This window comes from Bos grunniens, chromosome 20, assembly GCF_055505025.1.
Source record: "Bos grunniens cultivar Pamir isolate PY7600 chromosome 20, Bosgru_T2T1.0, whole genome shotgun sequence".
Classification (NCBI taxonomy): domain Eukaryota; kingdom Metazoa; phylum Chordata; class Mammalia; order Artiodactyla; family Bovidae; genus Bos; species Bos grunniens.
The window spans coordinates 42,291,796-42,315,532 of record NC_141184.1 but is presented as its reverse complement, the minus strand read 5'-3'; the positions used below and the strand labels follow the sequence as shown (position 1 = coordinate 42,315,532).

Sequence of the window (23,737 nt, the reverse complement as noted above, 5' to 3'; positions counted from 1 at the left end):
CAGGAAAATGAAAAGCATTTGTAAATTAAAAATGTAAGTGCCAAAATAAAAATACATTAAAAATAATGAAAGGTAAAAATGAGGAAATCTCCACACTAGTAATTCACCATCATTAGGTTTGTTTTTATTCCTTCCTATCTTGTTTTCTTTTTCTGTTCTGTGCACTTTGATATTAATTTATAAGTAACATTTAAAAAATAAAAGTTATTTCAGCCTAGAAGGGTGGGATGGGGAGGGAGATGGGAGGGTGTTTCAAAAGGGAGGGGATATATGTATACCTATGCTGATTCATGTTGAGATTTGACAGAAAACAAAATAAATTAAAAAGAACCAATTTAGATAAAGGAAAGTCAAAAAAAGAAAAAATATAAACATTATATATACATAAAAGAATACTTTCCAATAAGAACAGTGCATATTGGAAGATTTTATTGTCATTGGTAGATTTTATTACTCACACTGTATGTGATCATTTTTATCATGCTATAATTACAATGTTGTATCCTAATTTCCTCACTTCAGCTTTCATGACCATTCAATTATTAACAAAGACTTTAAAAGCTTTACTTTTAATAACTACTACATTCTTGATTCTGATTCTTGATTTATTTAAGGCAATTCCATATTTTCATATGCATTCATAAATGCATAGTGTATATCATCATATCAGTGTTCTGATTACAGACTATTTCCTTAGGCTAGATTGTCAAGTGAAATTTCTGGTTAGAGCATGGATACACTTTAAGGTCTTTGTTATGTGTCATTAAGTCATTTTCCATGAGGCTTATAATCATTTCATATGACAATACAGATTGGAAAGCAACACATGGCAATAAAAATATTTCTAATCAGTTTGTTTGACATAATTTAGCAATCATAAGTTGTATATAACACTAGCACTATAGTGACACAGGAATTTAATTTTAAGATAGGGTTTAAAATACTTTTATTACATTTTTTAGATTAGAAAAGCCTAGATTCAATGATATAATAATATACTTTACACTTAAACATTGACCAGTAGAGATTTGTCTTCCTACACACACCAAAGGTACACACACACAAACATGCACACAAATGTGAACAGTTCACAATATTATTGTTTTCAATTTTAATCACATTTATTTCTTTCTAATTTTACAAGTAAGGAATGTTCATTGCAGACAAATAGAACTACATAAAAGCATGGCATAAAAAAGAACAATCACCTAGAAACCCCATCCTCCAGAAATAACTACCATTAGTATGTTGAAGCATTTCTTCCATGTCTACATATTTTTTTTAATAATTGAAGTACAATAAACTTACAACACTATGTTATTTCTAAATGCACAATTCTTTTAACATTTCTACTAGATTTATATTTGGTTGATCTACTATCTTTATTGTATATTTGCCTTCACGAATGAGATTTTTTTCTTTCATAGCTTTCATATTTATCTTTCTGTCCTTTTCTTTTTCGCTTAGAGAAGTCCCTTTAACATTTCTTGTAAAACTGGTTTGTGGTGCTGAACTCTTTCAGCTTTTTCTTGTTTGTAGAAATATCTATTTCTCTTTCTAAGTTGAATGATAGCTTTGCTGGGTGGAGTATTCTTGGTTGTAGGTTTCTTCATCACTTTAAATATATGTGCCACTCCCTTCTGCCCTGCAAAGGTTTTGCTAAAAACTCAGCTAATGATCTTATGGGAGTTCCCTTGCATGTAAGTGGTTGCTTTTAGTTTGCTGCTTTTAATCTTCTCTCTTTATCTTTAATTTTTGCCTTTTTAATTATAATGTGTCTTAGGGTGGTCCCCCTTGGGTTGATCATCCCTGGGACTCTCTGTGCTTCCTGGACCTGGACTGTCTATTTCCTTTCCCAAGTTAGGGAATTTTCAGCTATTATTTCTTCAAATGTGTTCTCCGCCCCCTTTTCCTCTCTTTTCCTTCTAGGATTCTAATAATTCAAATGTTAATAAGCTTAATGATGTCCCAAAGTTCTTTTAAACTATACTTTAAAAAAAAAAACTTTTTTTTTTTCTGTTCAGACTGGGTGATTTTTTACTACTCTTTTTTCCAGTTTGCTGATTCAGGCCTCTGTATCATCTAACGTACCTTTGACTCCTGCTACTGTCGAGGTTGCTGGCTGCTGCTTTGTCTAGGTTTGAGTGATCCCAGAATGGCTGGCTGCACGGTCCAGAGAGTCCCAGGGTTAGTGCTGACCAGTTAGTGGATGGGACTGAGTTCTAGTGTTAATAAGATAGAAGGAGGATTCCAAAGTGGTGCTTGCCAGCACCAGTGACCTTAGGGTATAATGAGCTCTCAAAAATGGATGCCACCAGTATCTGTGTACTCAGGGTATGTCCCAGTTGCCTCCTGCCAATCCAGGAGACTCTAAAAGATGAGCTAGTAGGTTTGACCCTAGATCCTTCAAATTACTGCTTTTTGAATGTTGGAGGGTATGAGGTTTTGCAGATATTCTTAAAGAGTAGAGTCTATTTCCCACAGCACCCCCACTCTCCAGAATGTAAGTTCCACTGGCCTTAAAGCTAGACTTTCTGGGGATCTATTTCAGGACTCACAGGCTGGGGAGCTTATCATCAGGTTCAGGCTCCCCTTTCCTTAAAAGGAATCTTTGCCATTTTTATTATTGTGTTTGTGGGTCACCTACCCAGGGTTATAGGACTTAACTGTACAGCATGTCTGCCTCTTCTACCCATCTTGCTCTAATTCCTTCTTTTTATCTTTAGTTGTAGAAGATCTTTCCTGCTAGTCTTGCGGTCGTTCACATCAATAATTGCTCTGTAAGCAGTTGTAATTTTGGTGTGCCTGAAGGAAGAGGTGACCTAGTGACTTCCTCTTTTGCCACCTTGGCCACACGACAATATTGTTTATTAAATTTGAAATATCTACCAGTATGAACAATAACAGTGTAACTGGTGGCTTAGGTGGCATTTCCTAAAATCTTTTCAATTGCCAGATTGGTTCAGATGCGTATCTTTAGTACTCCCACAGTGCCTGCATATTATTATTCTTACCAGATTGAGTTTAAATGAATTCATAACTAAAATGAATTTTTTCTTTTTATTACCAGCATAAAATGAACACAAAAGAAGATATTGTTTGATTAATGCATCCAATTCTAACATCGAGGACATAATGCCTACCACATAATTTACTTATGATGTTTATCAACATGAACTCAAATTCTTTAAGTTCAGAGGAGTGTGAATTTAGGCCCTTTGCAATAATGATTTTGCTATATTTTCTTTTGTTGGGAGTGTGTATTTCAGAAATACTTCCATTCCTTTTTTTTCTAATACATTATTTTGAAGCAATGTTTTTCTATTACTTTAAATTTTTTAAAGAAGTAAAATGCACAGGATTTTAATAAATAAATTTTGGAAAATGAAATAGAAAATCATCACTTTTATTATTGATTTTATCTAATACGAGAATCCAAATTTGCAAATATTTGCTTACCATATATTGGGAATCAAAATTTCAACAAAGGATATTCCTTAGAAATTACATAAATGAAAAATTCCTCTATGCATTTGGAACATAATTTTTATACTGGTCTTATTTGGAATATATGAACTACTTAAAGCATTCCTATAATGCATACATCTGACCCTATGATCCAACTTTGCTTGATCATAGGACTTTCACTTCCCTGGTGGCTCAGATGGTAAAGAATCTGCCTGCAGTGTAGGAGACACAGGTTCAAACCCTGGGTTGGGAAGATCCCCTGGAGAAGGGAATGGCAACCCACTCAAGTATTCTTGCCTGGAGAATTCCATAGACAGAGGAGCCTGGAGGGCTATAGTCCATGGGGTTGCAAAGGGTCAGACACGACTGAGCAACTAACACTTTGAGCACTTGGTTTCTGTCTATAAGATACCATCTCCTCTCTGCCTTCCAAAATTCGTAAAAACTTTTATCTGAGCATGGTCTATTTCTGTTTTCAACTCCATTTTATATTATTCTTTTTTCTGCAACTTTTTGTTATTTGAGGGGAATTGAAATGACAGCTGGGGGAGATGAATTTGTTTCAGCTTTTCTCAATTTTTTTTAAAAAAAAGAATATTTTAAGATTAAGTATTATCAATTGGGTGCTTTTAATTATCAAAAGGGATTTTCTGATAAAATATAAAATGTGGCTAATCATTGGTTTCTCAAACCATGAGACATTTTTTTTGAGGTAGGTCTTAATGGCCTTTTCAAGAAAATTACCTAATATATCTTTCTTCTTTGTTTTTATAGAGATTTGCTTGCTGACCAAGGGACGGCGCACTGCCAGTGTTCGAGCTGATACATATTGTCGTCTTTACTCACTTTCTGTGGACAATTTCAATGAGGTCCTGGAGGAATATCCAATGATGAGAAGAGCCTTTGAGACGGTTGCCATTGACCGATTAGATAGGATAGGTACTGTTTATTTTCTTCTTTACTTACAATTCACTTTTAATCTAGTGGTTGAGTATATATTTGCAGTCATAAGTCCCAAATGCTAGTTTACAGATTGCTTATTAACTAGCATAGAAACAGCAATTAGCTGTAGCCATATTTCTAGAAAGATCTGAGGCACTAACTTTCTCTTCTAAGTATTCTAGGTTTGTTTATTCATGTCTGTTTTTACTAGCTTCACAGTCTGATTTCCTCAGTGATACCAAAAGGTAAAACCAATGATTACAAATTCTAGATGGCATTAAAATAGAACTAAAAATACAATAGTATGAGTCTACATTACAAACTATATTTTATCACAAGTTTTTTTTTTAATTTTAAGGGTCAACATTACATTTATTCTTATATTAAGAATTGAAAAGAATTGTGCATTTTACTTGTCACAGTAGAAATGTTAATGTTTGTAATACAGACTCAAGCAGAAAAAGCCTTAATAGAACTGCCCACATAGATGCTTTATTTTGCAAACATCAACTTATTTTAAAATCTTTCCTGCTCTCAAATTAAAATATTGATATATAAGGCCTTACTAGTTATACTAGTTTAAACATCTGAATAATTGCCATTGTAAAATTAGATCAGATTGGCTTGCTGTTAACTTCCCAAGATATGCTGGAACATTCTGATGTCAGAAGGTAGTAGGCATTCATTTTCCACACCCAAATTCTCCTCCCCGACCAGACCCTTCTCTGCTCCCTTTCCCAGCTTAACTCTACTAGCCTTCATAGTTCAATTTAAACATCATTTCCCTGTAGAAACCTATGACCTTCCACTCCTCCTTAATAGTATGAGCACCCTGGATATGTTCTCCCATACCCCTGGGATGTTCCTCCATCACAGTACAGCTTTTATTATTTAAATTGCTCTAGAGATGCTAAGCTTTATGAATGAAGAGATCATGTCTAATTCACTATTACATTCACAGTACCTAGTACACAATGAATATTGTTGAAGAGAGTTAGGGAGGGATGAAGGAATCAATGAACTCAAAGGAGATGGGGTTGGGATCACTGAAAAGTAAACAAAGAGGTACTTCAACTGCTTCATTCTTATTAAAGGTAAGGACTTTTGATTGATGTTACAGTTATGTTAGCTTTTCTTCTGCACTTTACATCTTTCTTTTCCTCTATATTAGTAGGACAGAAGACTGCATAAGGATCTGAAATTTGGTTAGGACAAGTAAAGGTAGTATTTGGGCATTACCATTATGGACACAACAAGGCTTCCCAGGTGGTACAATAATAACGAGTAATAGAATCCACCCGCCAATTCAGGAGACACAGAGATGCGGATTCAATCCCTGGGTCAGGAAGATCCCCAGGAGAAGGAAATGGCAACCCACTCCAGTATTCTTGTCAGGGAGGTCCCATGGACAGAGGAGCCAGGAGGGCTACAGTCCATGGGGCTGGAAGGAGTCAGACATGACTGAGCACACATGAACACTAGACACGACACACATATTAAAAACCATCACTTAGAGGCTGTAACAGGACGGAGTGTCCAGGAGACAGTGCCCATGAAAGACATGAGTGTTCCTGAAAGCATCTTTACTTAATTTGAAAATAACTTCCCTCTTTGTGGTACGTGAGTGTTCATGGTAGAACCAGAGACTAATTTCTGAACATATGAGTTTTTTCCTAAGCCAACTAGCCATATTTTGAAAAGCATCAAAATCAAGGTATCTCAACAGAGACTTTGTTACTCTGATAGAGCATCTCTCTAATTTACTACAATTAATTTTTATAAGAAAAATTTGCATGAAATTATTTTCATTCCATAATACAGGCAATAAAATTGCAAGTGAACACCAGTATTTGCATTTTTAATCTTCACAAAATTCCAACAGTGCATTAAAAGTTATAGTATTTTTCCACAAGGGCCCAGATACTCAGATTATGAAATGTTGACTATTCATATGACCACAAAAAAGTATCCTTCTCAGTTTTGGGGTCATTGCTTATAAATGCATATACTGTAGATGAAGGGAATATGCTAAGTAAGAATTTATATTTTCTACTAAAGCAGAAGTCTTTGTTCTTTGGGAAATTAGGACAATTCTGTAAAAAGAGAAGTAACTGTTCATATTGACAGTCATTTTAAATGATTACCTTTCCCAGCAGCCAAGTAAAATATAACACCACATTTCTATTCAAATATATTCCTTGTTAGTTTAGATGTGATACTTTATTTAGTGATATGGCAAATTGATTTACTTTTCAGTTACCATATTTACAAAGGTATTATTTTATTGATGTCATTTAAAAAATCACTATTTTCCCCCTTTTCATCACCCTACAATTGATGCTAATTGTTATTTTTCCAAAGAATGTCTTGTTAATGCAAACCAAAGACAATAGCAAGAAGAGACAGTGCTTATTGAGGTTCTAGAAGGAGCTAAGCACTTGCCATACATCAGCGCCCCTTGATCCTCACAACAACCTCTCAGAAGAGGAAAGATTATGAAAAAGTTCTCTATCTGGCTGCACATAAGAATCCTCTGACAAAATCTGATTATAAAGTACCAAAATCTGGATCCTTGTCTGGCTATTCTCATTTAGTTGTTAGGGTGCAGCTGGAAATCAGTAACTCTTATCACTCCAGCAATGAGATAAATACACAGATAGAGCAGAGAATCACTGTATAGGGCACTGGTCAAAAGCAAAGGCCTTTCTTTCTCAGACATGCATGTAACAGTCCCCCAAACATTAGAGTAAAAGGCAGCACCTGGTGCAACAAGTGGGTGAGACCCAGGAGACTTCATTTCCAGCAAACACTCACATGACACAGATGCTGCTGCTTCATAGTCTGTAGACAATCTCTTGTCAGATCTACTGGTTTCCTTGCCCAGCTCTGTCACTAATTTTTTTTGTTTTGTTTTGTTGGGCATTGGTCTTAACCTTTCTATGTTCCAGTCTCCTTTTAGGTGAAGTAGAATTATAAGCACACCTACTTCAAAGAGTTGAGGATTAAATAAAATGAATCTGCCTAAAGACAGGGAAGCCTGGCGTGCTGCACTCCACAGGGTCACAAAGAGTCAGACAGGACTTGGCAACTGGAGAACAACAAAAGCCTTGGGCAGAGTGCTTGTCACATAGTATATTTTCCATTGACTTTTCTTGATAAAGGAACTTGAAACTGAAATCTTGCTGTCAGACCCATCCTGTTCCAAGTGCCCTGTTTTCTCTCAGGGTAGCCCTCAGGCTGTTTCTTCATTTCTCCATTTCTTCAGTAAGATGGCTTTTGCCATATTACAGACTTTTCAACTTGACTCCTGTGGAAGGTAAGACGTTTCAGAAAGATACAGGAAGCATGAGAGGCAGGAGGTGCGTTTCTATTTGGTGTCTAAAGGTAAGTGCTCAACTTTTAAGCTTCTTCAATGAAACACTGCCATCGTCCTGTTTGCAGGAGCCACTGGTGCTTGGAGTTGTCATCAGTCATTTGTAGACTTTCTAAGTGCCTATCTTCCTTTCGCTGACAGGGAAGAAAAATTCAATTCTCCTGCAAAAGTTCCAGAAGGATCTGAACACGGGTGTTTTCAACAATCAGGAGAACGAGATCCTGAAGCAGATTGTGAAACACGACAGGGAAATGGTGCAGGCAATCCCTCCCCTCAATTACCCTCAAATGACAGCCCTGAATTCCACCTCTTCAACTACTACCCCGACCTCTCGCCTGAGGACACAGTCACCGCCAGTGTACACAGCCACCAGTCTGTCTCATAGCAACCTGCACTCCCCCAGCCCCAGCACCCAGACCCCCCAGCCGTCAGCCATCCTCTCGCCCTGCTCCTACACCACCGCTGTCTGCAGCCCTCCTGTACAGAGCCCGCTAGCCACTCGAACTTTCCACTATGCCTCCCCCACGGCTTCCCAGTTGTCCCTCATTCAGCAGCAGCAGGTTCAGCAGCCACCGCAGCCCCAGCAGCCACCCCAACCTCCACAGACCCCCGGCAGCTCCACACCGAAAAACGAAGTGCACAAGAGCACGCAGGCGCTTCACAACACCAGCCTGACCCGAGAAGTCAGGCCCCTCTCGGCCTCGCAGCCCTCGCTGCCCCACGAGGTCTCCACCCTGATCTCCAGACCGCATCCCACTGTGGGCGAGTCCCTGGCCTCCATCCCTCAACCCGTGACCACGGTCCACGGCTCGGGCCTGCAGGCAGGGGGCAGGGGCACCGTCCCCCAGCGAGTCACCCTGTTCCGACAGATGTCATCAGGAGCCATCCCCCCCAACCGAGGAGTCCCCCCGGCCCCCCCTCCACCAGCAGCCGCTCATCCGAGGGAGGCGCCCTCAGTCTTAACTACAGACCCAGAGGCAGAAAAGCCACGATTTGCTTCAAATTTATGATCCCTGCTGATTGTCAAAGCAGAAAGAAATACTCTAACGAACTGAGGCGCTTCTCAGATTTGATTTTATTCTATCTCCTGATAGATCCCTCTAGCCTACTATGAAGAGAGATTTTAGACAGCTCTGGCCTACATGCAAAATGTAAAATATATATATATATATAAATATGCTATTAAATCTATATATGAAAATCTCAAGAGAAGTTCAAAAGACTTGTTTAGCATTCAGTGTTACATGTCTTCCTTTCTTTAAATCATTAAAGGATTTCAAATGTTGTTGTAAGATTATTTATTTTTAACCTACTTTTACTTAATTCCTTTGATATATGTATTTCTCTATTTTATGAAGAGTTCTTGGATTCCGTGGAAACAAAACTCTGATTTTAAAAAGGCAACTCAAGTGAGCTGAATAGCACCAATCAAAACTGTTCTCATTAGCTGTGTCTCTGCATCTAAATTGTTAATCATTAATTACAGAGGATTAAATAGCAGATCCCATTTTCTAAATCTAAATTGTATTTTGGTGCTTTGAATTTTGAATTAGGTTAAAGAACACACCATATGCTTGGCCATGGTAGGAGACTAGCATTGGCTATGATCTCCATAGTCATAGAGATATGACTATCTCTAACCTCAAACATGTTCATTGATATTTTAGAAAGCTGAAGGGATATTTCTCTTCAAGCGTTATCAGACTTTTACCAAGACTCAATCAATGTTAGCTGTAAATAACTGTTTCAACCCAAATAAAAATAGTTCTTCTGTGCTGTATGAAGGTAAAAATCATTGTTTAAGAATTTAGTTTTACTGCTTCACTTCAAAACTTAGAGTTTTAAATTTTACAAAACCTAATTGTGACAATTATTCAACTGTAATGCAATGGCTTGAAACCTACAATATTCTTTTAACCTGCAGTGTTTTTTGCAAAATTGTATGCTTGGTTCTACAAATTGCTTGTATTATACCAAAAATCATTACTTTTCTTCTTTCTTGCCATAATCAAGCATCTGAAAATAGGCCCTGCATGCTTTGGGGAAAAAAAGTAGGTTCAAAGCAGTCATTGTAGGGGAAAGCTTACAGTATTTCTCATTTCTAGAAAAGTATAACCATTCATTAATTGCCTATCCTAAAATTCCTGTAAGGCTTACTTGGATCTCTGACTTAAGTCTAGAAGTGAGGTTTTCACTTTCATTTAATGTTGTTATTATCTTTATCATTTAAATGAAATTTGTAAACTACAGCTTGATTTGGAGTTGCCAGTGTGTTCTGTGTCTTTCACTGTAGTTGGTAGTTTACTGTGGTGTTAATTTAAAAAAATAAATACACTATAGCATCATCTGTTTGGGAACATACACTTGCTCTTTGTGTATTGTTAACTAAATGGTTAGTAAATCTTAAGGAATGTGGTGACTAACATAGTCCTTAGAAAGGAGCTTTGTTATTTTAGATGTGCTGAAAAAAGTACAGACCTGGTGACATTAAGCAGGAGGTCAAAGTCAATGTCTGTGAGCATCGTTTTGTTTTTGTGTTGTTTGTATGTTTCCTTAACTCTGTTCATGATCTGTGAACATCTGCTTCTTCTCAAAGAAGTCCCTTAGAAATCATTTGTGCCTAACACACCCCTCGAATATGGTGGATGACTGGAACACAATTGGAAGATTCCCAATAACAGACTTCCGTAAATAACCCGAGTTAAGAGAATGACCTAAAGTGGACATCTTCCGTGTCTCTGACACTGGCGATGCATTTAAGAAGAATTTAACAAAGATCATGCCCTAAATGGGGCAGGGCCTCCAGACAGACTTGAGGACAGAAAACAAAAGCAAAACTCTAAAATGGATCCATGCTGCCTGTTATGCCTTTTATGGATATAATACTTATAATACCAAAATGAGTTGTTATGTTTAATTTCTAACAAATTCTAGCTTGTGTGAAAGGAATCAACAATGCTAGACAATGTGTAATCATGAACATGCTGGTGACCTATGATGGAGTGTGTAAGAAAGGGATTGTTCAGTCTACCTAGGACCTATGGGGAAGCTGCAAGACCATTTACATATCAGTACAAAACTCCTTTATTTTATTAAAATACTGATAATTAACTTCAATTTATTAAGATCATTATTGGTCCTTTAAATTATTAAAGGTTTACATTTGATAGAACTAATGGGTTTGGTAGCGAAATATTTTTATATATATAAATGTTTGGTTTTTTATTTTGAGCACTATTGAGAAACATAAGCAAAATTGAATTGCATGGTCTTTCAGTGCAACCATAAAGTTTTTATTCACTTTGTAATAGAATGGACAAAAAAAAGAACCCTAAGGTTTATATGTTAAACTAATAAAGTGGTACAGGGTAAATTATATACATATATATGTATGAATATATATACTTAGGTTAAGAAGAAAATTGACTCACATTCCTGTAACATAAAAGTTCATTACTAGTTGAAAAGTGACCACTTTTCTATGTACATAGTTAAGCCCATAAGTATGGAGTTTTAAACTGTACAGAAAGAAATGTATTACTGAAAAGATTGATCTTTCTGCTGCTGGGAAAATAGTAGAATAGCTGATTCTCACAACAACTGTATGATCAGGGATGATTAGAGAATTTCTTTTGTCTTTGCTCAAAGCCATACATATATAAATATATATATAAAGATTGTTAATAAATTCAACAAAAAATAAACTAAAATCATGAACATTTTATTTTATCAATATACACTAGTCAAACATTTTATTTAAGAGTATAGATTTGCCTCTGTCTTTCTGTCTTTATATCATCAGATGTCCAAGAGGGCTTTTACTTGATAATCATCATAAAATTAATTATAGGTATTCTCTAACTATAGAAAGAAAAGCACTTAAATAGAACATGGATTTTCCAGCTATCCCTGTGTTTTTTTCCCCTTCTATACTGTACAAGTTGTTTTTTTTCTTCTTCACGCTGTACTTTCTTAGCATGTGGTTTTATCCAATTTCAAAACACAAATATTTCTGTGCTTTATTGGATATGGGGATGAGAAATAATTGCCCTATAATTTACATATACAAACCTATTTTATGATAGCCATCAGTCTTCTAAAAACTGGATAGTGACAGAATCTCCATATGCAAATGAATTTTGAATCAGACCTAAAAGCTTGAGACAGAGTATATTACAATGAGTGAAGGATTCTCAAAAGTGTTAAGCAGAAATAGCAGGAGTGGAAATAGATTATAGTCAGCAAATAAATGGCCTGTCTCCCTGTCTCTGTCACCACTCCTTAAGTGAATGCTGCCTCACTTTCTGTAGGTGGCTGTTTTTCCATTTACAAAAAAAGAACGTAACATCTGCAAGACACTACAAAGTACTCAGTCAAATTGCTAGAATAAACTAATGGACTTGGATGATCTAAGCAATGTGATGTGTTTTGAATTTTAGATGTATTATTTCAAATCTTGAATTATTTACACTTCAAAATGCGAACGATCTGTACTATCTTTCAAGCCTATTTTTAAAGACTCACACCTCCTTTTTCACCTTGTGTGTTTATATGTGTTAATTTCACTATGCTACTTTGCTGCTGTGGATCTCACTATCATCATTTCATCATTTACAACATTAAGCTCTTTAAACAAGGTTTCTGTCCCTTCTGCCTCCATCCTTCCAGAATGCCATGCATACCAAGTCGCTTCAGTCGTGCCCGACTCTGTGCGACCCAATGGACAGCAGCTGACCAGGCTCCTCCATCCACAGGAGTCTCCAGGCAAGAATACTGGAATGGGTTGCCATTTCCTTCCCCTCCTTCTAGAATATGTGCCATGAAACCCAGGTGTGACTATTTTGTTTGTAACTACATACTCTATTTGAAAAATTACTTATATTGTACAATATGAATGAAATGAGGTGCTTACAGGATAATTGGATGCTGAGCATCAATAGCTGAAAGGAATGGTCAGAAATTTTTTAAAAGTGTGACTGGCTTTGTTACTTCTATAACTTTATTCACTCTGTCCTTTTTCCAGGAAAACAGGATGAAACAAAGATTTGCTGTATTCAGGGTTAGGTATACCTGCTACTGGGACTTGAAAGCAGTGACTTTCTTACATAATTTTGATTCCTTCCATTTTATAAAAATAGCATCTATGATTTATATACTGGCCAACAGTGAAGTTAAGCATGATGAGAATCTCTGCTTTTAAAAGTGAACAAAGAAAGTAGGAAGTACCTTGCCTAAATTCATGAAGGATTTAGAAGCAGACTGGCCGTATTGCTCCTCCTCACATTTTGGAGTTTTTCACCAGTTTTCCTTCATTGGGAACAATTGACATTTCCATTAATATGTCATTCTGTTCTTCATCATTTCCTTCATAGCTTTAGCGTGTGAAAAGCATGAACTTTTCTTTACAGGAAAAATTTTATGGCATATTCACAAATCTGCCCCCCAAAAAAGATAATTTTATTACAATTGTTTAGAAGAAAATCTTAGTGATTTTGTAATACTTGATTGCTTTTCAGACTTGATTATCCCCTCAATTGTATTGAGAAGGTACATATAGTTCTGAGTTGCTCAAAAGGTGATATTCAGCTATTTAACATAATGAAGTATTTCATTTGAGAAGTATTAAATAGTATTAAATGGATGAAAAACTTACATACACAATATACCATATAGTCTGCATATAACTCCATGCCAAAAATCAAGTCTTTATTAACAATACTGGCTTGTAAACAAGCATATGGAAAGATTCAAGTGATTGTCCTTTTCACAGTAATTACCTTAAAACATTAAACATGTATCGCAAAGCCAGTAGAATGAATCAAAATATGTTTGACCCCCAGTTCAGAACAATCTAAGGACTGGTAGCAAGTTGATGTGAATATCCCCAACTATCCTCTACTTGATAACAGTAAATTCCAATTTGGAAAGCAGTCAAAACTCATTTGAAGTTCAATTTTCTTAATACAATAAATCACCTAGTTTGGCATCACTTTTGCAATCAAAAACAATTGTGGTTACTTTTATGTGTGTGGCTCATAAGTGATCTTTAAAAGCCTTCTAGGCATGTTCCATGACTTTAAATATGTATAGCTTCCCAAATTCAGACTGTCTAGATTCTAAATGTTTGCTTCCCTGGTGGCTCAGTGATAAAGAATCTGCCTGCCAATGCAAGAGACATGAGAGTCACAGGTTCGATCCCTGGGTTGGAAAGATCCCCTGGAGAAGGAAATGGCAAGCCACTTCAGTATTCTTGCCTGGAAAATCTCATGGATAGAGGAGCCTGGCCAGCTACAAGTCTGGGGTCTCAGAGTTGGAATGACTTAGTAACTAAACAACTATAGCTTTAAATCCAGTGTAAGCATCTGTCTTTACACTAACAGAAAAACAATGATCAAATCTATTGATTTGGGCTTATTTTGCATGGTTCTTTTTGAAGGGATGATCATTTACCATACATATGACATCATATATTTCTGTGAATAAATGGTATTGAATTTTAATTTCTTCATATTTGAAACTCTCAGATAATAGCTTCTTAAACTGAAACTTATAATGAACACTTAGTCTTTACCAAGTTAGTTTATTATTAGCCTTTATATAAACAACATAAACATAAATCTACTATATGATTTTTCTAATTAATCCAAGATATGAATGTTGACAAGCTCTCAGACTTTATGTTTTTATTAAAATAATTTGTCATATAAATGAATAACAAATGTATATCAAAATTTTAGCTCAAACTTGACAAGAGAGTTCTGAGTAAACCAGTTCAAAGATTCCATCTAGATAGAACTATTTTGTAAATAAAAATTAAAATATAATTTCAACAACAATTTTTTTTAGAAAATTATCTGGTTAAATAAAGATTGTATGTGTGTGTGCGTGCGCTAAGTCACTTCAGTCATGTCTGACTCTTTGTGACCTTATGGACTGTAACACACCAGGCTCCTCTGTCCATGGAATTCTCCAAGCAAGAATTCTGGAATAGGTTGCCATGCTCTCCTCCAGGGGATTTTCCTGACCCAGGGATCAAAGGTGCTTCTCTTATGTCTCCTGCATTGACAAGCAGATTCTTTACCACTGGCGCCACCAGGAAGCCCCTGGTTAAAGGTTATTAACCCCTTTATAAGAACCAGAGATCAAATTGCCATCTGCTGGATCATGGAAAAACCAAGAGAGTTCCAGAAAAACATCTATTTCTGCTTTATTGACTATGCCAAAGCCTTTGACTGTGTGGATCACTAAACTGTGGAAAATTCTGAAAGAGGTGGGAATACCAGACCACCTGACCTGCCTATTGAGAAATCTGTATGCAGGTCAGGAAGCAACAGTTAGAACTGGACAAGGAACAACAGACTGGTTCCAAATAGGAAAAGGAGTTTGTCAAGACTGTATATTGTCACCCTGCTTATTTAACTTACATGCAGAGTACATCATGAGAAACACTGGGCTGGAAGAAGCACAAGCTGGAATCAAGATTGACGGGAGAAATATCAATCACCTCAGATATGCAGATGACACCACTCTTATGGCAGAAAGTAAAGAGAAACTAAAAAGCCTCTTGATGAAAGTGAAGGAGGAAGAGTGAAAAATTTGGCTTAAATCTCAACATTCAGAAAATGAAGATCATGGCATCTGGTCCCATCACTTCATGGGAAATAGACGGGGAAACAGTGTCAGACTTTATTTTGGGTTTCTCCAAAATCACTGCAGATGGTGATTGCAGCCATGAAATTAAAAGACGCTTACTCCTTGGAAGGAAAGTTATGACCAACCTAGATAGTATATTCAAAAGCAAAGACATTACTTTGCCAACAAAGGTCCGTCTAGTCAAGGCTATGTTTTTTCCAGTAGTCATGTATGGATGTGAGAGTTGGACTGTGAAGAAGGCTGAGTGCCGAAGAATTGATGCTTTTGAACTGTGGTGTTGGAGAAGACTCTTGAGAGTCCCTTGGACTGCAAGGAGATCCAACCAGTCCATTCTGAAGGAGATCAGTCCTGAGTGTTCTTTGGAAGGAATGATGCTAAAGCTGAAATTTCAGTACTTTGGCCACCTCATGTGAAGAGTTGACTCATTGGAAAAGACTCTGATACTGGGAGGGATTGGGGGCAGGAGTAAAAGGGGACGACAGATGACAAGATGGCAGGATGGCATCACTGACTCGATGGACATGAGTTTGAATGAACTCCGGGAGTTGGTGATGGACATGGAGGTCTGGCGTGCTGCAGTTCATGGGGTTGCAAAGAGTCGGACACAACTGAGCAACTGAACTGAACTGAACTAGTGGGTGATGACATATTCCCAGTAAAAATCTTAATTTCCTGAAAGTCTGTCAGAAAAATAGTCATTTTACTATGAATATTAACTGCTTTCCAGAAGGACAGTAAAATACGTCCCAGAAAAAGTTCTGGTCCTCAGTGTTAGTCACTCAGTTCTGTCCGACTCTTTGTGACCCCATGGAGCCCACCAAGCTCTTCTGTCCATGGAATTCTCCAGGCAAAATTACTGGAGTGGGTTGCCGTTTTCTTCTCCAGGGGATCTTCCTGACCCAGGATTGAACCTGTGTCTCCTGCATTGCAGGCAGGCTTTACCTAAGTAGTTTTGAGAAATATCTTTAAGTTGTAAAATATATTGTATGAGAGTAAATGATAAACTTTTCTGCATACACTTTAAAGTGACTTCAGTCTATAATATCTACCTAAAGGAATTAGTTTATAGCTGCAAAATGTTAAGTATCTGCAATAATCCATAAGTAATTCCAACCTATTGTCTCAGCTTATTTCTGAAAACATGTTTCTCTGATGACAAAAATAGCAAAGTTTCTTAACCAAAAAAAAAAAAAGTTGTGACATTTCTAAAGATGCTTTATCTCTCCAGATTATGAAGTTATTTGCCAGACTGAAAGGCTTATGTTATATAAGGATAGCATGACTGGGAATTTTGAAAACTGACTTTATTCATTTATTTTAGATCTGAGAGCAAGAAAAATTAGAATTGATCATCAGCCAAAAACTAAGACACTTCACATCTCAGTTCTTAAGCTATCCTAATATAATCTTCAGTACATAAACACAATTCAAGACTTCTACATCCCCACTTTATATTGTTTTAAGATTCAAAGGGGCTACAGGGCCTTGAATCCATAAAGAAACAAACTTTGCCATCAATATACATTGAAGAAGCAATTCAAGTACAGAGCATGAAAAGAGGAAAATGACACTGAAGGAGATCAAAAATATACATGAAAAGAGTTTTAAATATTCATTTTGATAGTGAAGAGTGTCACCTTATTAGTTCTAAATAACAAAAAGGAATATGACATTGAAGAGCTTATGAAGATCGACTTTAGAATATGTGGCATAGAATTTGGGTCATTATGAGATTGTTGTCTTCATTTAGTACCACATTTTTTCCTACTTTCCTTCTGTTATATTTTCATAGATTGCTCAGTCTCTTTAAAGATATTTTCTATGGACCTTTTTAACAAATATCTAGTAATATCTAGTAATCTTATTTTTTTATGACAAGTGACTTTTTTTATTATTGTTATCTCAAATAATCATGTGTTCTTGTTTATAATATAGCTAAAAATGTATGCCTTAAATGAAGATACGCATTTCAAAGGAAGTCATAAAGCTTTTATAAGTAACAAATACAACTATGAAGCAGAACTAGTTAGCTTATAATGGTGAAAGTGAAGGAAGACATCATAGGTTGTAGGAATTCTGTTTCAACATATTAAAAATCTAGGATACATTAGGAAGGAAGAAAGTTTTGGAAAACATTGAGTTATTTTTATGCCTATGTTTCAGAACTAATCTTACTTCTTATCTATGAGATATTAAGAATAGCATCAATATAAATACTGGGTACTTAAAAAAAAAAGTAGATTATTGGAAAGGAGAGGGTGTGGATTGAACTATGAGTATGAAAAGATCTGAAAATGCAGCCTATTCAGAAATAGGAAAGAACCAAAGTGCAGCTTTCAACTGAAGAGTAGCAAACCCACTGGTGGACAAGAATGACTCAGCAGAAAGGGAAATCTCTAGGAGATTAGGGCAGGATGCACAGAAGGTTTCTGCTACTATTGGAGCACACTTAAAAGTGAAAGGTTGTCAGGGGATTAAAGAATTTAAACAAGAAATCCACTAATCCTAGGTATACTTACACAAAACTGCATGCTATCAAAGATATGTATCACAGTACTAACAACAGCAGAAATCTTTTTGTAAAGAGTTCCAATCTAATGGGTATCAATCCTTAGAGTGTATGCATTTGTATAGGGAGAAAGAGAAATAAAATCTGCTCTAACTATGTATTATTATTTATACATTAATTTTAAAGTTCTTTTACTACAAACATCTTTTTATTAGGTCTGATTCACATTACACATAAAAAATAACATGTTCATTTAATTTTTTTTTATTCTAGCAGTAACACTCATTTCAGAAGAGTAATGGGGTTATTACAAAATATTAGTTATAAAAAGAATGTATAGATAGGGTTAAGAACCATTGTCCTAAATACTGATGTGTATAGGGATTTGTGGAGGAGGGCATGGCAAGCCACTCCAGTATTTTTGTCTGGAGAATCTTATGGACAGAGGAGCCTGGCAGGCTACAGTCCATGGAGTCACAAAGGGTCGGACACAACTGAAGTGATTAAGCAAGCGTGCATGCATGCACAGGGATTTGTGCTGCATTCTCTGTAACAGCCTCACTGCTGAATGGACTTTAATTTTTATATAATTGTGCATTTTATAATAGAAAGTATTAATAAATATTTGGAATTAAGAAGAATAAATGTGAGTAAGCATAGGCAGCAGCAAAGGAAAAGTTGTCAGATTAATTTGAAAATAAGAATTGGACTCTATTTCCTATAGATTTCCTATTTTCAGATTTATAAAATTTAAAATGCAGAATATAGTTATTAAAAATAACCAAAAATAGAAGAAACAACTGGATTGAGTAAACATTTTTACATTAAAAAAAAGAAGGAACATGGGTCTTATTTTGCAATAATTAATTAACAATCAACCACTCATCCTTGCAGACTGCCCAGTAGCAGCTGATTCTTTGAAGAGCCAGAGGACTTACCTTGATGGTGACACCTAAGGAAGGTCTGTTAGTCCTTTAATCCATAATATTTCCCCTGTGTTCCTTAGAATCCTTGCTGTTTAATCACTCCATTTGCTTGCATTTTTTGTATACATGTTGCCTTAGTGGTTCAGTCACACTAAGCCATTAGTTCTATGTATAATTTAGATGGTCTATGAATTCACCAAAATCATTCCTTGAGCACCTATGCTGTGGTGAGAAGTATTCTGGATAATGTATGGCTGTGAACAAGAAGGACATAAATGTGTTCCTTTGTGAAGCTTATATCCTTCTGGAAAGGAATACATCATAAATAAATAAGAAAATACATAATAATTCAGATGGTGAAAGAGCTTTAGAGAAAAACAGTGCAGGAAAGAGAGAAGGGAACATCAGGACAGGGGTTTGGGGAGGGTTTGCTGTTTTAAGCAGCATGATCAGCAAGATCGTCATTGAGTTGAATATTAAACAATGGCCAAAAGGGATTTATCAGTCAATATAATTAGGCATCCTTCTGTGCCTTGCTACTTAAGGTAGATTCATTCATCTGTATCATGTGGGAGATTGAAAGACATACAGAATCCTAATCCTACCCTGTATCTACAAGCAAGATTTAGGATTTTAACAAGATCCCCAGGTGATCCATATGTGGATTAATATTTGAAAAGTACAGGGCAAATAAAGTTTTAGAAGAGGTAAATAAATTATAAGGGCATTTTAGAGAAATGCCAGTAAGTAGATTTCATTCAGACAAATAGAGTAGGAGAGAGAGACTCAGTGTAAACTGAGCTCACTCAAACTCCACCAGGGGTAAAGAAAAAGGTGGGAGGCTTTTTAAATGCCAAAGTGTGCTTCCAAGGTTGCTCAGTGGTAAAGAGTCGGCCCGCCAATGCAGAAGATGTAAGAGACATGGACAGATTCGATCCCTGGTTGGGAAGATCCCCTGGAGGAGGAAATGACAATCCACTCTGGTTTTCTGGCTGGGATAATCCTGTGGACAGAGGACTACACATCATGGTGGACTATAGATCTTGGGGTCCCAAAGAGTCGGACATGATTAAGCAACCGAGCCACGTACATATACACATACTTGCTAAAGAAAAACAGTAAAGATGTTAAGAGGGGTGGAGGTAGTCAATGTACTTTGCTGACTGGCACTTATTTGATAGAGAAACAACTTTTATATCTTCAGGAGAGAAGTTAATTTTGCGATTGAAACCAGGTGCACCATAGTTCTTACCCTCTCACAGGAACTAGGAGAGACAAGAGTTATGTCTCTAGATGCCTACATTTCAAAGAGATGACTTCTAAGTCTTTGAGGAAATATGTCTGGTTTGGTAGAGCATTAATGTCTCGAAGGGGAGAGATAGGATTTATAGTTGCAAGTTTTTTGAAGTAACTACTCTAAGAAAAGGGAAGAGAGAGGCCCATAGTCATGTTTTGGCTGAAACAAACAGTAAATTCCTTTGGCAATGCTGAATTTTCTCAGGCAGATATTTTGAAAGGACCTGGAATGCTTCTAGGGAGATGAACTTGGGCCAACAGAAGTCATACTGGAGTTTAGTCAAATCTCAGTGTGAAGGGTTATGAGGTTGATGGACAGAGTCATCCATGCCAAGAATTTTGAAGTTTTTGTGAAGACATTGAAACTGATGACAAACTCCATATTTAATAATTTTACCCATGACTATCCCTGACCTGTCTCTTGAGAAATCTGTATGCAGGTCAGGAAGCAACAGTTAGAACCGGACATGAAACAGCAGACTGGTTCCAAATTGGGAAATGAGTGAGTATGTCAAGGCTATATATTGTCACCCTGCTTATTTAACATATATGCAGAGCACATCATGAAAAATGCCAGATGTGCTGGATGAAGCACAAGCTGGAATCAAGGTTGCCAGGAGATATATCAATAACCTCAGATAATGCAGATGACAACACCCTTATTACAGAAAGCAAAGAAAAACTAAAGAGCCTCTTGATGAAAATGAAAGAGGAGAGTTAAAAAGTTGGCTTAAAGCTCAACATTCAGAAAACTAAGTTCATGGCATCTGGTCCCATCACTTCATGGCAAATAGATGGCGAAACAGTGGATACAGTGGCTGACTTTATTTTGGGGGGCTCCAAAATCACTGCAGATGGTGACTGCAGCCATGAAATTAAAAGACACTTGCTCCTTGGAAGGAAAGTTGTGGTCAACCTAGACAGCATATTGAAAAGCAGAGACATTACTTTGCCACCAAAGGTCTGTTTCAACAAGGCTATGGTTTTTCTAGTAGTCATGTATGGATGTGAGAGTTGGACTATAAAGAAAGCCGAACACCAAAGAATCGATGCTTTTGAACTGTGGTGTTGGAGAAGACTCTTGAGAGTCCCTTGGACTGCAAAGAGATCCAACCAGTCCATCCTAAAGGAAATCAGTCCTAAGTGTTCATCTGAAGGACTGAAGTTGAAGCTGAAACTCCAATACTTTGGCCACCTGATGCGAAGAGTTGACTCATTTGAAAAGACCCTGATACTGGGAAAGATTGAGGGCAGGAGGAGAAGGGGATGACAGAGGATGAGATGGTTGGATGGCATCACCAACTAAATGGATATGAGTTTGGGTAAACTCTGGAAGTTGGTGATGGACAGGGAGTCCTGTTGTGCTGTAGTCCATGGGTTCACAAATAGTGGGGCACATCTGAGCAGCTGAACTGAACTGATCCATGGACTTACTGCTGGTCACACTGACTTTCCTAGCCTGCCTCCTGGCGCTTCTTAACTAGAAATAGGAAGCAATTCATACATGTTAGATACTACCATTTCCTTTTTGGGGATGAATTTTGGTGCCATAGCCAGCCATGTTTCTTAATCTCACATTAATCCAACATGTTCATTGCTTTTTGTAATATTTTTAATGCTAACAATACCATGTTAACATTGTAAAAATAAATAAATTTGGACAATGCTTTATAAATTAGCTTTTATTCATGCCATATCTATATATCTTCAGTGCTTTCTTAGTTTTCAGGTACAAAAACTGGCTCTCCTCACTGTGGAGCCATGGTAGAGTTATATAAACTGTTATATTTCAGTTTCCATAATTGGACAAGTAAGAATTGAAATGGTTTCTGCTTCCCAGGGTGATTAGGAGTATTATATGAGATAAACTTTTCTTTTTTTTTTAATTTTATTTTATTTTTAAACTTTACAATATTGTATTAGTTTTGCCAAACATCGAAATGAATCCGCCACAGGTATACCCATGCTCCCCATTCTGAACCCTCCTCCCTCCTCCCTCCCCATTCCCTCTCTCTGGGTCGTCCCAGTGCACCGGCCCCAAGCATCCAGTATCATGCATCGAACCTGGACTGGCGACTCGTTTCATACATGATATTATACATGCTTCAGTGCCATCCTCCCAAATCTCCCCACCCTCTCCCTCTCCCACAGAGTCCATAAGACTGATCTATACATCAGTGTCTCTATTTCTGTCTTGTACACAGGGTTATTGTTACCATCTTTCTAAATTCCATATATATGCGTTAGTATACTGTATTGGTGTTTTTCAGTTTATCCCAACTTTTGACTCACCTCAAACATTCTAGTTGCAAAGAACAGAATTTTCTAAGTCATGCTGCTGCTGCTACTGCTGCTAAGTCGCTTCAGTCGTGTCCGACTCTGTGGGACCCCATAGATGGCAGCCCACCAGGCCCCCCCGTCCCTGGGATTCTCCAGGCAAGAACACTGGAGTGGGTTGCCATTTCCTTCTCCAATGCATGAAAGTGAAAAATGAAAGGGAAGTCGCTCAGTCATGTCTGACTCTAGCGACCCCATGGACTACAGCCTACCAGGCTCCTCCACCCATGGGATTTTCTAGGCAAAAGTACTGCTAGGCTACTTGGAATATGAACTAGATGAATCTGATATCTCATGCCCAGCTTTCCCAGAGGAAGGAACTACATATGCATGCAATCTTAATTTTCTATGGGAACTCATGCTTCTAATTACTATACCTTTACTAATGACCCAAGACTTACAGGCATTGTGTGTGTGTTTTTGGTTGCATAGTTGTGTCCAACTCTCTGTGACCCACCAGTCTCCTCTGCCCATGGGGATTCTCCAGGCAAGAATACTGGAGTGGGTTGCTATGCCCTTCTCCAGGGTATCTTACAACACAGGGATTGAAACCAGGTCTCCCACATTGCAGGTGGATTCTTTACCGTCTGAGCCACCAGGGAAACCCAGGTGTTAGGCAGCTGGTATTTTCAGATGCCCTCTGTAAACAGCTGACAACTATATTTCCAGTGTTTCCAACATCAATCAATCCTACTACTGGTTAGGTTTCTTTCTTATATCTGTCCTGTAATAGGTAATATAGCAGAAGGGCAGTGAACCTCCACTGTCACACTGGTCCCAGAGAGATTCTCCATGAAACATGAAACAGAGATGGTAGCATGAACCTGATCCTAACAAAAACCTCGTGACAGTAGAATTCATCCTACGGCCAGATAGGCATGGTGCCTGAGAGGAGAAGCTCCAGATGGGACAGCATGTATGACAACATGGGATGTTTTATACATTATTATAATCTTATCTCTTTAAAATAAGAACCTGTAAAATGATGCCAGTAGTCACCATGTTGTCATTAAAGTTGATGATGATTAGAATGTGAGAGTACATACACACACACACACAGGAGTTTGGTTACACATATAAAGCCTTGTCTTTTATGATGTATTTAGGAAGAAGAAGGTTTCTGAAAGACATCACACCCCAAGTACTCACCTCTTTGAAGTACAGATCCAATTAAAGTGTTTAGTGCCTATTTCTATTTGATGTTCTGGGAGAGATTACAACTGTACAACCGGA

At 37.2% G+C, this 23,737-nt stretch overlaps 1 protein-coding gene across 1 annotated transcript in view; it reads left to right on the top strand.

The window, feature by feature from the left end:
- The window catches only part of HCN1 (hyperpolarization activated cyclic nucleotide gated potassium channel 1), a 447,958-nt gene extending 437,003 nt beyond the window's left edge, over window positions 1-10,955 (top strand). Inside the window, exons 7-8 of the mRNA XM_086362551.1 lie at window positions 4,243-4,407; window positions 7,925-10,955. Coding sequence (XP_086218677.1) covers window positions 4,243-4,407; window positions 7,925-8,793 — 1,034 coding nt within the window. The 3' untranslated portion in view covers window positions 8,794-10,955. The remainder of the gene's footprint in view (window positions 1-4,242; window positions 4,408-7,924) is intronic.
- The last annotated feature ends 12,782 nt before the right edge of the window (window positions 10,956-23,737 follow it).